The sequence below is a fragment of the Pleurodeles waltl genome, chromosome 7, assembly GCF_031143425.1.
Source record: "Pleurodeles waltl isolate 20211129_DDA chromosome 7, aPleWal1.hap1.20221129, whole genome shotgun sequence".
In the NCBI taxonomy this organism is placed as follows: Eukaryota; Metazoa; Chordata; class Amphibia; order Caudata; family Salamandridae; genus Pleurodeles; species Pleurodeles waltl.
Genome location: NC_090446.1, coordinates 356,563,778 through 356,580,211, shown reverse-complemented (window position 1 = coordinate 356,580,211; position 16,434 = coordinate 356,563,778). Strand labels below are relative to the sequence as shown.

At 47.6% G+C, this 16,434-nt stretch overlaps 1 protein-coding gene across 2 annotated transcripts in view; it reads right to left on the bottom strand.

The window, feature by feature from the left end:
• GGT7 (gamma-glutamyltransferase 7) overlaps window positions 1-16,434 on the bottom strand; it is a 213,605-nt gene that overhangs the window by 45,127 nt on the left and 152,044 nt on the right. For both annotated transcript variants that reach the window (XM_069243797.1, XM_069243798.1), the window contains exon 9: window positions 6,328-6,455. In XM_069243797.1, coding sequence (XP_069099898.1) covers window positions 6,328-6,455 — 128 coding nt within the window. The remainder of the gene's footprint in view (window positions 1-6,327; window positions 6,456-16,434) is intronic.

The window sequence follows — 16,434 nt, the reverse complement described above, 5'->3', positions numbered from 1 at the left end:
ACAGCACAAAAAAAACAAGTTCGCATTAAACAGCCTGATCCAAAGGTTTAGTGGACATAAAAAGATTCCACACATTAGCAAATGCTCCTTATATTCTAATAGGTTCTACTTAATTACACCTCTGGACATCTGACTTCTATTACAGAAATTGCTCATTGACGCAACCGCCATTAGCACAGATTTTTAAGAACTGGAAGGAATCTACAGTCACAAAAGTGGCCGTATCGTTTTGTGAAACCCCTTCCATAATACATATTGCAATGCTGTAAAATTGGCAATTACGCAATGGAAATTGGAGGTTCCCTCATTTGCATGGAAACATTGCCCCATACAACTGCAAGAATATTTTTGCCTGCGTGAAAGTTCCACATTTTAGTGAATGATACCTCTGTCCATAGGCAAAGAGTGTGCTAAGTGTTTCCCATCAGGGATACATTACTGTTAGAAAATGGGGTCTTTGGTTGGCAGACAGGTTACCCCCTGTCCAAGCAAGGACCCTAACTCTAGTCAAGGTAAGTCACACACAATCCAAATTATCCTGTGCCCACCCTCCGGTAGCTTGACACTGAGCAGCCAGGCTTAACTTAGAAGGCAATGTGTAAAGTATCTGAGCAATAAATCACGCAATAACACAGAACACCACAAAAATACACCACACAGTGTTTAGAAAAATATATAATATTTATCTGGTAAGATGCAGGTCAAAACGATTAAGATGCAATAAGTATATGTTGAAATATCACTGTAAAAAATGATATGAAGTATCTTTAGTCTCTTAAAAAGCAACAAGTGTCTCGTGCAAGCACAAAGTACCTGGTTTGCGTTCAAATTCTCCACAAGGGACTGCAGAGGAGGAGATGTGTGGAAAACGGTGAAGTGTGTGTCGATTTTTCCAGTGAACACAAACGATGCGTTGTTGAGTTTTCACGCACGGCAGGCTTTGCGTTGATTTCCGGCACGTAGATTGGGATCCTCTTCGGGATGCGGGGTTTTTAGATGCCGCGGGGACGATGCGTTGAAATCTGACGCTTGCAGGACGAAGTCACAGGGGTTGCGTCGATTCGGTGTGTGTTGCGTGGAAATTTCTACCACACAGGAGCCGCTGCGTCGATTCCTCTCAGGAAGTCGGGGAGTGTCGTTCCGGCACAGCTTTGCGCTGATCCAGGGTGCCGTGCGTCGAATTTCTGGTCGCTATGCTGGCGCTGCGTCGATCTTCTCTTTGCACAGTCGGGCTGCGTCCATATGGTTCGGCTTGCAGTGATTTTCTCACCGCGATGCAGGTTGTGCGTCGTTTCTTGCAGGCTGTGCGTTGATTTTCGCCGCACAGGGAGTTCTTCTTGCAGGAATGAACTCTTTTTGTTCTTGAGACTTCAGGGAACGGGAGGCAAGCTCTATCCAAGCCCTTGGAGAGCACTTCTCAGCACAGCCAGAGAGCAGCAAGGCAGCAGGGCAACAGCAAGGCAGCAGCCCCTCTCAAAAAGCAGTCAGGTGAGTCCTTTGGGCAGCCAGACAGTTCTTCTTGGCAGGTAGCAGGTTCTGGGTCAGGGTTTCTTCTCCAGGAAGTGTCTTGATAAAGTAGAGTGTATACCTCAGAATTGTCTAAGTTGGTAGGGGCAGAGGCCCTGTTTAAATACCCAAATGTGCCTTTGAAGTGGGGGAGACTTCAAAGAGTGGCTTAGAAGTGCACAAGGTCCCCATTCAGTGCCATCCTGTCTGCCAGGGTCCCAGTAGGGTGTGTGGCAGTCCTTTGTGTGAGGGCAGGCTACTGTCCTTTGACATGTAAACATATAAGTGTCAAGCCCTCAACCCTCCCAGCCCAGGAAGACTTATTCAAAATGCAGATGTATGCAAGTGTGACTGAGCATCCTGTGTTTGGGGTTTGTCTGAGAAAATGCACAAGGGAGCTGTCAACTAAACCTAGCCAGACGTGGATTGTAAGGCACAGAAGGATTTAAGTGCAGAGAAATGCTCACTTTCTAAAAGTGGAATTTCTAAAATAGTAATATTAAATCCAACTTCACCAGTCAGCAGGATTTTGTATTACCTTTCTGGCCATACTAAATATGACCTTGTTACTCCTTTCAGATCAGAAGCTACCACTCAAACAGTATATGAGGGTATCCCTAATGTTAGCCTAAGAAAGGAGCAGGCCTCACAGCAGTGCAAAACGAATTTAAGAGTTTTACACTACATGGACATGTAAACTACACAGGTACATGTCCTGCGTTTTGTCTACACAGCACCCTGCCCTATGGGCTACCTAGGGCCTACCTTAGGGGTGACTTATATGTAGAAAAAAGGGGAGTTTTTAGGATTGGCAAGTACTTTTAAATGCCAAGTCGAATTGGTAGTGAAACTGCACACGCAGGCCTTGCAATGGAGACATGGTTAAGGGGCTACTTAAGTGGGTGGCACAATCAGTGCTGCAGTCCTACTAGTAGCGTTTCATATACAAGCCCTGGGCACATATAGTGCACTTTACTAGGGACTTATAAGTAAATTAAATAAGCCAGTTGGGGATGATCCAATGTCACCATGTTTTAAGGGACAGAGCATTTGCACTTTAGCACTGGTTAGCAGTGGTAAAGTGTGCAGAGACCTAAAACCAGCAAAAACAGTGTCCAAAAAGTGGAGGGAGACAGGCAAAAAGTTAGGGGTGACCACCCTAAGGCGGTCAGGTCTAACAATTACAAATACAGTGCACCCCATAGCTTTGTTTGACAGGAGTCACAGATGGAACCAGCCTCGCAACAGCAGGAGGAGGAGGATACACAGTGGTTTAAGTCGTGGGGGTGTGAGCTGCTCTCGTCTAATTGGCTGTTGGGGCTCCTGCACAGACATCAACTGTGCATCATGTCCATGAGTGACCAGCACTTCTGAGAAGGGTCTTTTATGTCCTGGAAAGGGGGACCCTGTCTGTTATGGCTTCATCCATAGGGTTTTCAGGCCACCTCAAGTGTTGGTTAATGCAGAAATATATATATGTTAAGATGGAAAAGTCCCCTGCATGGTAATGGATGTTCACCCTTGTCCCGAGTATCCAACTGTACTGATGTCTGACCCCTAATGCTCACTTTTGTTGCCAAAAGGCAAATAAAGATTATGGGGGTCAATACAACCCTGGCGGACGGTGTTAAAGCGGCGGTAAGACCGCCAACAGGCTGGCAGTCTTTTTTGGAGTATTATGACCATGGCGGTTACCGCCATGGTCATCTGCCGTTTCACTGTTCCGCCCCCGCCAGGGCGGAGACGACCGCTGGGCTGGAGACCTGGGGCTCCAGCCCCGCGGCCGTCAAAATACCGCCGCCGGTATTTCGACCCGGCTTACTGCCGTGGATTTCCAGCGGTAGGAACCGCCATGAAATCCATGGCGGTAAGCCCTATCAGTGCCAGGGAATTCCTTCCCTGGCACTGATAGGGGTCTCCCCCACCCCGACTACCTCCCCTACACCCCCCACCACCCCTGCCACCCCCCAAAGGTGGCAGGGCCCCCCTCCCCACCCCGACCCCCAACATCACATAACTCACACACACACGACACGCACGCAGGCACCACCAACACACATACATGCACACACACCAACATACATGTCTACATCCACACACTCAGTCAGACACGCACACCCATATACAGACATACACGCACACATTCCCAACACACGCAACACACCCGCAAGCATACACGCACTCACCCCCCCTCTACATACACAGACGCACACCCCCATGCACCCACACAACACCCCTCCACCCCACTCCCCTAACGGACGATCGACTTACCTTGTCCGTTAGGGGAGGGGACGGTAGCCATGGGGGCTGCTCCGCCGACACCACACCGCCAACAGAACACCGCCGCGCCGAATCACAGGACGTGATTCGCTGGGCGGTGTTCTGTTGGCGTGGCGGTGGAGGTGGAGCAACCTCCACTTCCCCGCCGCCCGCCAGTATGGCTGTTGGCGGCTCTCCGTCGTAAAAAGGACGGAGAGCAGCCAACAGTCATAATACGCCGCGTGGCAAACCGCCACTATTGGCGGTCTTCCGCACGGCGGTCCCTCGGCGGTCTTGTTAAAAGACCGCTGAGGTTGTAATGACCACCTATGTGTCTGCTTCATGATATAGTCCTGTGTCATAGATTGCGGTCTTGCCGGTCCTGAAGGGGGCGCCCAGAGCGCTACCCTCATAGTGGTATAAGGCTACTGCCTTCACCAGTTGTGTTACAGGAGTGAGGCCTACAGACTCTCTCACTTTTTAAAGTTCCGCTGCTGTGTGCTTGACTCAGCCGTGGCCTACATCAGGGTGGTAGAAAGTACTGCGCTGCGCAGCAGGTGTAATTGCGCTGGGTGTATGTTGCCCGGGAAGGGGTCCATACAGGCATAATGAAGTACTGAGCAGGGCGTTCATGATGTGTGCATGTGCCTGAGAGTGCTACACTACCTGAAGGACGTAGTACTGTGCAGTGTGTGCAAGACAAGTGCATGTGCTGGATGTATGTGAACCCGTGTGTGGTACGATACATGAAGAGTACAGTGTGTGCAGGATAAATGCATGTGTTGGGTTTATGTATACCTATGAGTGGTACAGTACATAAAGGATACAGTGCTGGGAAGTACACACATGTTGAATGCACATGCTGGTCGTTTGTATTCCTCTGAATGGTACAGTACGTGGAGGACACAGTACTGAGAAGATTGTGTATGCTGCGTACATGCACTGGGAATATGTGTGCCAATGGATGGTACAATACATGGAGGGTCCTGGGTTCCATTTTGGGAGCCCTAGGCCTACATGGTGACACATGGAGTAGAAGTAGAGAGATTACTCTCCCCAATCCACCCCCACCGACAGATTTGTTGAGTGCTGCATTCCTGCAATATGGGTGGGACACACACTGGGAAAGAGAGATCAGGCTTCTCCTGTATACTTCAAAAGGTGATCTTTGATTCAGAGAGAGGTCTGGGTACATCTAAGGGAGGAGATGGGGCTCATAAGAGAATCATAAACAGTAGAGCTGGGAGACCGGGGCTAACCTTTTGATGCACACATCACTGTAGCTGACATTCAGGTGTGAACTCCAGTCACTCCCATGGCCTGTGTTGTGGGACTATCAGCTTCGGAGACATCCTTGCTGTGACAGACTGCTTATCAAGAGGAGGAAGAGGGAGCCAAGGAGTATGCCCTTCAAAAGAAACAAACCCCAACATAAAACTTCAAAGCCTCAGACCATCCAGTGTCTGGAAATGGACTATAAGACGGGGAGTTTGAGACCCCAAAAATTACCATCTGCCAAGCAGCCAGACAAGCTGTTTGAGGAGGAGAAGCTCTGCAAGACTTCTTCCTGTGACCACGCCTGGTGGCCAAGGGGCCACACCCAGGAAATCAAAGATCATCTGCACTGGAGTCTGGAGCCCCAGCATCTGCCTGCTTGCCAAGACCAGTGTGCCCTGTGAGAAAGAGGAGAGCTTTGGAGAGAGCAAGGTCCAGTGGGGAGCTCTGCTGAGTGCACTCCCTGTGTGAGGTGTGAAGAAACAGCTGCTGTACCGATCAGGTTGATGCCCATGTGCAGGACTGAGTGTGAGACAACCAAATGCCAGGAGAGGGTCTCAGTAAAAAAAAAGCCCTGTTAACGACTGCCGTGTGGTAGGGGTTGATGCATTGCCCTGTGGTAGAGGCCAAAGCCTTGTGCAGCAGAAGTGCGGCAACCTCGTATGCCAGGACAGGGCTGCCATAGATAACTTTGTGTGTTGGACCTGCTGGAGCTCCTGGACGATCAGCAGTGGTGATCCATAAGTCACTAGAAGCAACAAGAACTGTGAATGTTACCCCTTGGGATAAATGAAGAGGCTGTGGGGGCACTGTCATCCAAGCATGGGACCAAGAACAAGATCAGCGTAGCCATCCCCCACATCTGGAGCATATATCCTACAGGAGAAGCCACAGGAAACATATAATTGGTGCATATTGCAGCATGGCAAATGTTCAACACATTAACGCCCAAGACAATTCAGAAGAAGCCCTTTGTCCTGGTGGAAGGGGGTCTCAATGATCCCCTCCCAGAGCCTATAATGGTCCTAGTGACCCCATCCCCCAGGGCCATATATATTTTAAAGGTGAGGGGGCCGCATGGCCATGCCTCCATAAGCCTCATTAGGCCCTGGTGACCCCATCTGCCATGATTTGTGTAATGGTTTATTTTTTGGATGTGTTTACTTTGTAATGTTTTTAACTATTCATGCAAATAAAATGTTATAGTTTGAACTATACGGAGGGTTCACTTTCGTGTCCATGACTTTTTTGATTTTATGATCACTATTTATTTATTCTCTTCTTCACCTCAGTTATCCAGTGCAGAGCATTTTCCTGGGATGCTTGGCTTGTCAAATTAAACCCCTCCAGTATATTGAGGGCTGTGATGAGGGCCGGCCCAACGTGTGGAGGTGGTGGAGTAAATACAAGATGACCTGAAAGAACAGTAGAGAAAGAGGGAAAAAACAAACAAGTTAGAACCTGAACCCAACAACAAATATTTTGGATCATCAATTTTCTTACTTTATACTGGACCAGGTACTCTCAGATGTGCACTGCATGGAATCAGCCCTATAGTAATCACCAAGCAAGATCCATCATGTCTATGTTTACTAATGTTTGATATTTTTAGGGTGTTAAACCACCTAAACTTCAAAAATGTCTTCCTCTGGAGAAATTAAAATTGAGCCTAACAAATAATGTCAAGACAGAAGGAACTATTAGAATCTACATAGAGAAGTGGTTTCTAGCCTTTTGACTACTGAGGACCCCCACTGAATCACTTCTGGAAGCCGGGACTCCCAAGCAATTCGTACAATTTAAATTTTAAACATTAAAACAGTAATTCACAAAAAATACACAAACAAGTACACACCAAACAAATACTTGGATTACTAAAGATATCATATTTTATATTGAAAAAATATTCAACAAAACAAAATGTTAATGGGAAGGTTGGCGCTCCATCTCGCCAACTAACTTTTCAATGTTTGGTTTCATTTAGGAAAGCTGAATCCTTAGGGCAGATTCTACATTTCCCAAGCGATTTCAGGTTTTATCTTTTAGGTACATAAGATCTGAGAAAGCTTTTTCACATTAACGTGTTGGGGAAAGGAAGTAAAATCACAAGGGCGTCTCATCTCTCCATAGCCTCCCTGTCACATGTAATTCATTTGTTTTATAGCACCTTTCAAACCAGTGTAGGATGTCGGAGCACTTTAAAGGAGACTTCAAGGTGTAGGATTCATAAGCCTTCCACACTAGTAGGCATTTTCTAAGAGAGCCTGGTCTGGAGAAGCACAGACTCAGGATTCAGAACATAACACAGTGATTAGTGTTGACTTCAATAATAAGAATGTATTTCAACGCAAGCAAACCTTTTTAACAGCATAAGGAAAATGAAAGACTAGGGAAAAACATAAGTTCCTAACTTGTATGATGCAGTTTGCATGCAGCTCTTTTCAGGCAGTTCATAGCTCGCTGTGCAAGATTACTAATGTAACATATAAAATGCACAGTAACAAGAGAATCTCTGTGACAAAAGTAGTAACCCAATGTGCTATGCACATAAAATAATGTTCTTTGCATGATACGCGCTCTTTGCAGCAGACATAAAATCCATCTGTGCTACCTTGGATGAGTCAAAACTGCCACTAGACAAAACTCCCATCTCTCTCCAGCATGTACATCAGTCACCAGAGTTATCTTGGTTCTTTTATTTTTGCTGGAAAGCTGCTGAATGTACAAGGAACTTTGCAGTGCTTTTAAAACTACTGCACAAAGGAAGTAATATGTGTAAAAACATGGATGCGTTTCTGTCAGAGCCCCAGATGGAGAAGTGTCTTCCTGCCAGCCCAGGTCTGCGGACCTCCTCCCCCCCCCCCACTGGAAGGTGCTACAGACCCATAGCGGGCCCCGGACCACAGGTTCGGAACTGCTGACAGAGGTTTCTTTAAACCAATCCATTCAAAGCTCAGTCAAATTGTTAACAATTTTCTGCTTTTTTTCAACTAGTTTCATATTGGTGTAACAAGTCCTTGATAAAACAAGCCCCTAAAACATGTAGGTGCCTGGATATTTTTCCAGTTCATTGCATCTAAAGTGTTTTGGCTCCATTCCCACGAGGCAGTCCAGTTAATTTTATAATCTGGCTTCCTTTTACTGGTTTCATCCACTATCCATCTTGTCCAGCTTTAGGAACTTTGGGCAAATTATGCTTTGCATATCTTGCTAATCAGGAGTGATTAGTCCTTTTAAGTCTATTGTTTCTGTCTTTTCTTCTCACACAAACGTCATGGGGCTACCACCCTCAGATATCAGTAATCACATCATACAAGGACTTTGAGATTCGTGATTGAGCATGCCAGTGTTATGCACAGCATACACACAACAATAAATAAATGGATAGTTCTTGAAGGTGTGTTCAGATTTTGAAGTGCGTCCCCTTTTTTCTTTTAAAACATTTGTAATGCAATGATTAACTTCATTAAATGGGTCATCCAAGCTGTGCAATTCAATGTTATCAAAACGTTACGCAAGTTATGAATAAAAAGCATGAAACTGAATCGAAGGATATGCACACAAAGGTTAGTACAATCAATACCCTATTAAATGCCTGAGAAAAGGCATCATAAAGTGCAATTTTGAATGCATTGGGACTTTCTAATCAGTCTGCCTTGTACTATAAATACTTCCTCCCTTTTCATTTTCTAAAAACAGTACGTTTTTTTACCTAAAATAAGTTTTAGAGTATGCTGGTACACATAAGCCACCAATGTACTCAACCCTGACAAAATTACCTGCTGGCCTGGAGTGGCTCCAATACAGGAAAACCCCATGACCTAATGGTTTCCTCATCAAGAGTTTTAATAGAACTGCACAAGAAATTGAGTATACATCTGGGAGATGACTGGGGAGCTAGTTATGGCCAATATGCACTCTTCTGACCTGCCAGCGGCAGAAATCACTGTAATTACTTAAACCTAGCTATCCAACAAACGTAGCCCTTTGCCTAATATTAGTCAATCTCTTTAATTAAATACTGAAGCCAAGGTTCTTGCAAAGGTGCTAATGAATCAACTGCATGGATGTCACAATCTCTGGATGCACCCGAATCACAATGGGTTTATAATGGCCGATCAACAAAGCACAACATAGAGTCCGCCATAATGTACTGGCTCACTGGCTAGAAATGTCTCCCATTTAGTTCCATTAGAGTACTTTGCTACTTAATGGTGGGACACCCTCCTTGTGCTACAGTACAAGAAATGTGATTGAGATGTTAAGCTCTTCTGTAAGCAAACGATTCACGACCCACACATTCCCTTTCCTGAGTTGTATTGATTGCAGACTTTACTCAATACTACACAAATAGTCAAAACATGAGATCCAAGATTCGAAAACCTACTCACACAGAACCAATTCAAATGCAAAACCCAAAGCAAAGTCAATGCGTGTATTAAGAGTTGAGCTCTGGAACCCAAAGCCCAGATCTGATAAATCAACCAAATCTGGCAATGTTCAAGAAATAACTGAAGACGAAGGCTCTTTGAAGAGACCATCCCATCTCAAAACCACAAACACCCTATCTATAAAAATTATATAAAGTCCTCAGAGTTCATTTTAACTCACATTGAACCTCAGATCTGAAGCATTGTATACATTATCTTGTATTCTAACTGGTGCTCTACTTCATTACATTTGTAAGGCCAAGGAATACATTCACTGCTCATCAAAATATGGAACTCACAGATATTTCTCCCTGTCCCTGTGGCTATTGTACACTGTAGATTACTGATGTTTTAATTATGAATTACTTTGTGATATGTATAAATTGTGCATTGTGAAAGACTGAAATGTATCAACTACCAATAACAATAGTGATACACTGCAAACAGATAATAAAGGCTGGCTTGCCAAAACTGGCTTGCCATTTGCTAGATCCAGAATACACAGAGTTTACAGGAGGATCCCTTCATCTCTTTCAGCAGCCATTACACTGTGAACTGATACATAAGTGAAAAACAGCAATAAAGGTTTAACATATGTACTGTTTACTGATTCGAATTCGGTTATACTCTTCATATTACCTCCTCACTACAATTCAAGGCACCCCATGGGTCTAAAGAATCCACATAATAGCAACAATAACACTGCTTGAACCTAGGAGCAACACATTCAATCGATGGGTGTTCGAGGGCGATCGAATGCTGGTAAGTCACTCTGTTTTGCCAAAAGTGAACCTTGGCTCTCGATAGCTCTGTCTCTCCAAAGTCATGAAACAGTCTTTTTTTTCTTAATAACTTTAAGAGCAAACTATAACAAGTTCCATGATACAGGAAAATAAGTACAAGTGGCAGGGCTTGTTGATTCATGAACAGGCAGACAGACAGAGAGGCCCACACACTCTCAGAACACTGGTAAAGAACTGTGATTAATGTGCTTCCGAGCTCAATCATTGCATCACAGTGCTTTTCTGACTTCTGTCATTACAGAACACATTAAGATGGTGGTTTGTGGGAGGCGTGGCTTGTGTGGAGACCAGGCAAGACGTGTCTCCTCTGAGCTCTAAGTGGGACCCGCTTCCTATCCCTAAGCAATGCAGCGGCTCCTAGAGCAGCAGGTCCCAACATGGCCCCCAAGCCAAGGAAGCAGAAGTCAAGGTAGGGGCCCGAAATTGTCAGATTCAGCCAGGTGGAGACAAGTTTGCAGTTTTGGTCAGCCCTGAGGTCGGTGGCAGCCATCTTGCCCACAGGACCGTGTTGGGCCTGAGATCCATCAGTGGCAACCCCCCACGCAGTATGAGGTCACACCCAAATCAAAGAAGGCAGTTCCCAGTGGCGGCGAGGAGCACGAGGCGATGAGCCCTTCTGGTGAACACACGGTGGGGAGCAGGGCCCTAGCATAGTGTTGCATCCGTTCCATCCCTCGGCAAAGGACGCAGCCCTGTAAAGTCCTTGCTGTAGGTGCGGTGCAACAGGGCTCCGATACAGCAGTGGGTCTGACCCAAAGACGGCTAACAGAGAGGAGCGGGCTGACAGGCAGAGGTGAGGAGGGACCCCTCGAAGTAGGGGGGGGCCCTATCACAGCAGGGGCCCAGGCACTGTAGTGGCCCGAGTTGGCACTGCTCTGACAAGGGGCATACTTGCTGACGGATGCCCGCCTGGAGGGCACCCCAACCTGAGATGCATGCTGTAAAGGGATTCTTACCAAGGGCCCCCGATAATCGACCAGAGGTGGTACTGGGGGCTGGAGGTTCCGCAGGGGGCCGGAGAGACACTCCCCTGAGTGGTACCAGGTGGGAGGCCGGAAGCTGACGAATCCTTATGTTCGACAGGCTGCTAAGGGACAGTGTCCCGCAGAGAGTATTGGGCACTGCATCTTCAGAGCGGTCAGCACTGATGTGAGATGCCACTGAGCACAACAATGACGGCTAACAGAGGCCTGAAGCCCCACGCTCTCAGGGGGACGAAGCTCAGGGGTCACAGACAAACTCCGAGAGGAACCAAGAACATCAGGCCCCAGCAACCAAAGAAGACATCCAGCTATTGCTTTCGGAATTTCACAAAGACCTCCCTTCTCTACGGCAGATCTTTTATCACTCCATCTGATCTTGACCAGTCCTTACGTCAAACAGATTCCCACCTAGAGCGGATCAACAATGGCAGAGCAGATGCAGGACAATATAGATCATACAGCCCGCATTGAAAAATTGGAAAGTGACCAGGGCACGCTACAGGACAAACTCAAAGATCTTTAAAATCGGTCCAGACAGAATTATATAAGGATCAGGGGTATTGCATCCACAATTCCCCTCACAGAGCTTGCAGTTCATGTCCAGGTTCTTTTCGCTCACATTCATCAACCAACCAGGGTGTCCTCTGCATTTCAGCAATAAATAATCTCTCATCTGACACCTCACCAGAGTCCACTACTTCCACATCATGGAATTCAAAGCAATCACCCAGCATCTACAAAAAGACAAAAACCAGGATAGCCGTGGCTTCCCCGTCAGCCTGCACTTCACCTTCAAAGAGAAAAGGGTTGCAGTCTGCAAGATTCAGAAGGCCTGAGAAACACTGGGCATGCACCTCTCTAAGTTGAGGAGCAGCCCCAGGGGTCAGGAGGCCTCGCACTGGTGGACCAGCAGGGTTGTGAGGAGATGCTGGCGCTTCCAGTCCACATGCTCCACCCACAAGAAAGTGCACAAACAGCACCATCAGGGCAGACGGGATTAAAGACTACCCACATCTGAAGAGGACACGACCAAGAGGCCACACTGGGAGGACTTTGGCTTGAACTGGGTTGCCCATGAGTCAGTTTGGATGGCATACTCTCTGCTGACAGCTGCCTCTCTTCCCAAGTGAGTGACAAGAGGGGCAGGGAGAGGGGGTTCTCCTGCACACCACAGGAGCTTGCTCTTCCTTTTCTGAAAACTCCTCTGTCTCATTTTGTATCCTTTTACTAGTACTGGATGATGATCTCCTGGACCCGGGTCTCGGCTGAGGCCTGGCAATCCGCAATTGTTGGTGATTTCCTAGTCATGTATTGTTCTCAATAGGCAGCAAGACACTTGTAATGTACTGTCTTGCCCCTGTCCAGCACGCAGAGGGCAACACTCCACCCGACTTGTCATGGCCACCCTACACATATCATCACTCAGCGTCCAGTGGATAAATTCCCCTATTAAATGGAAGGCCTTGACGCAATGGCTCAGGCAGAAGCAAGTGTATGTCACGTTGCCCCAAGAGACCCATCTCCTTCAGACAGACACCAAACGCCTGACATTCCTCTGATGAGGGGTGCAAGATAGGGCTGCCTCTTGTCCCCATTTGTTTTTGCCCTGGCCATGAAGCCATAGGTAGCTGAGATCCAGAACAACCCGGCCATTCGTGGCACGGTGGTGAAAGGTAGGGAGCACAAACTAGCCCTTTTAGCAGATGACATACTATACTTCATAACCGACCCTGCCACCATAGTGCCGGCATTATTGGAGTAAGCTGGCCCACTTTGACTGAGTGTTGGGCTTTAACATCAATTATTTCAAGTCCCAGGGCCTGGGGGCTGGTGGACCCTCGGGGCACCCTTTGCACTTCCGTCCAAAAGGAAGGCTTTACATGGGTGTAATCTCCAATCTCATACCTGGGGATTCACCTCCCAACATGAACAAGCGTCTTATATGACTGCAATATTCCTCCATTGCTCACATTGTTCAAGGAACTTTACCACTGGGGCAAGCTAGAAATATCCTGACTGGGTCTCCTAAACAGCCTCAAAATGAACTTGATGCCTCGCCTTTTAAACATCTTACAGACTCTCCCTCTTCTAATTCTAAATCCACCCCTTCCAAGATACATAGCAAAATGATTCATTTTGTGTAGGCGAGTAAGGGCCAGATGTAGCAAAGTTTTGCGAGTCGCAAATGGCCCGAATCGCTATTTGCGACTGTGCAAAATCGAAAATGGGATGCAAAAATCCCATTTCCGACTCGCAAAATTTGCAAGCCCATTTTGCGACCCGCAAATAGGAAGTCGCAATTTGCGAGTCGCAAACCATATGCAATTGCAACTCGCAAATTGCGACTGGTCGCAAAAAGCCCAGTCTGCATGTCCCATTTACCACTAACTCAGAGCAGGTGGTAATCATTACCAAAGTATAAAAGGAGACCCAGAAGGCATCTGGGTTACTCAAGATGGCGGAGATATACCTCATAGCAGTGAGGAGGAGAGTCCACGCAGCCCAGCAGAGGAGGAGGAGGAGCCACAGACAGGAGAAGATTTATAGAACAAGGCAGACTCTTTTCCAGCAAACTGAGGAAGAGATATACGATAAATACCGCCTTAGCAGCGCAGCCATACTAGAATTAATTGAATTACTAAAACCACAGCTAGAACACCAGACTCTGCGCGGCTGCGCCATCCCTACGCATGTGCAAGTGCTATGCTCACTGCACCTCTTGGCCTCAGGGAGCTATCAGGGGGTCATTGCTGTGGCAGGTGGGGTATCTCAAAGTGCAGTGTCAAGGTTCCCCAGGGCCTTCCTAGATGCCATACTCACACACATGTCTCACTTCATATACCTACCCAGGAATGAGGCAGAAATTAACAGCACCAAGCTGGACTTTTACCGGATTGCCAACTTTCCCCATGTCATAGGATGTGTAGATGGGACACATATTCAAATATGCCCCCCTGCAAACCTGGAACATCTGTTCCGCAACAGAAAGTGTACCCACTCACTCAATATTCAGGTTGTTTGTGATGCCCATTATGTCATCACTGACATTGTTGCAAAATTTCCAGGCAGTACCCATGACTCCTACATTTTTAGGCACAGTGGGATACACCAACGCCTGGAACGTGGGGAGTTTGGAGACGGATACCTCCTAGGTAGAGCTGCATACACCTTGCAGACATACACACAGGTCACTGTGCACACCAACCAGGACTTTCTAACAGTGTAATGTTTGTGCCCAACAGGTGACAGTGCATATGCTCTACGGCCAGGGATAATGACTCCGTTCCTAACACCCAGCAATGATTCAGAAAGGCGATACAACAGTGCACATAAGAGGACCAGGAACCTGATTGAATGCACCTTTGGATTACTGAAAGCAAGTTTCAGATGCCTCCACCGCAGTGGAGGTGCCCTCCAGTATACCCCCATTACAGCATTCAAAATTGTTGTCGCATGCGCCATCCTGCACAATATTGCCACCCGACGTGGGCTACCTCTCACCCCTGCAGACCCAGATCCTGAGGATGAAGAGCAACCACATCGCCATCATGGGGATCGGAGTATAGCTAATCAAGGCAGACTGAGACGGGAACACATCGCAAACCAATAATTTGGTCAACTTCAACCATACTCACCTACTGACCAAAAACTCAATTTGCCAAGTGGAACAAAAAAACTATTTAATATGTGCAGAAATACAACTATTTACAAATACTAACTGTTCATGGTCATCTAAATGCAACCATGCATGATGCACATTGCTGTCATGTGCCCCAACATCAGGGACAGGGTTTTGTCTATGTCCTACGGTGGCCTCTGCCAGCCTGGCTGGTCCCTGGTGGTTCTGCAGTGCTCTGCCTGGTACTCCCACTCCGGAGCACCCTAGTGTCACTGGCAGAGACACTGCTCACTGTAGAGCCCTCCTCGCTGTCCTGGGGTGTGTCCCCTGTGCCCCTGGACAGATGCCGTGCCTCCATTAAGTCAATCACGTGTGTGATCCGGCCCAGTCCTCTAGCCACATCCCCTGCAAAATGGCCCATTTCTACTTGGAGGCCAACTGTCCTTCTCGACAGGCCAGTGGTGTTAACAGCCAGTCTGCCAATTGATGTGGCCATCCTGTCAAGCCTCTGTAGCAGCTGATGGTCCCTGCGCCGCCCACCCTCACCCTGTGCCAGTAGTCCTGCTACCAGATCCCTCATGGACAGGGCTAGGTCCCCAGTGTTTGTGGCAATCACGTCTATTCGGGAATATAGCTGCTGCATGCTGGCCTCGTTGTTTCTGACAAAGCGGTGCAGCACACCACTAATCCGCCCTAATATATTGTTTTGCAGGCGCTGACCACGGAGCAGCTGTGCCTCGCTGTTGGTGGTAGATGGACGGCCGGACGCAGCCTGCAGCCCTGCACATGCGTCGCCTGCGCAGTGGTGGATGCCCTGTGTGCTCTACTGTGGCACTCCTGCCTGTTGCTGGCGCAACCTCCTGAAACACATTTGCAGCAGGTGTGGACATCACAGGGATGGTGTTGGTCGTGCAGGTGGGAGTGGTGGCAGCTCCTGTGCTGTCCTCATGGGGCTGGCTGCTGTGGCTTGTGGTGGTGTCTTGTGGGAGACCTGTGGGACATGGGGAACAGACTGTCAGTGTCTACTATCTGTTGCACACTTCCTAATAAACATTTGCCTATGAACTGCCTACTTGACTACATTTCCCATAATGCATAATTCTGGTGTTTGCTACCCTGAAATGGAGCTATCTTGGTTGAGCATGCTCCTGTGTACATGGTGGGTGGGGGTATGGCATTGATAGGGGTACAGGCATATCACATGGTACTCACCGGTTGATGTAGTGGGCTCAGAGGTGTCCAGATCTCCAAATCCTGACACTGCCTCCTGCTCCAGGGTCTCCTCCACCCTTTCTTCCAGAGGTGTGGGTGGTGGTACGGATGATGGTCCCCCTCCTGTGCCTCTCATCTCCCGGAGCATTTCTGCCACCCTCTCCTTGGTCCGGGAGCGGAGGTCATACCACCATTTTTTTTTATCTCTTCCACACTCCTGTGGCTCACCCCCAGAGAGTTCACTTTTTCTTGGATCTCCTGCCAGAGTTGTTTTTTGGTGGCTTCTGGCACATTGAGGGCTGCCTTTCCGAATATTTCATCATAGTGCTGACAGCATTCTTCTGTCA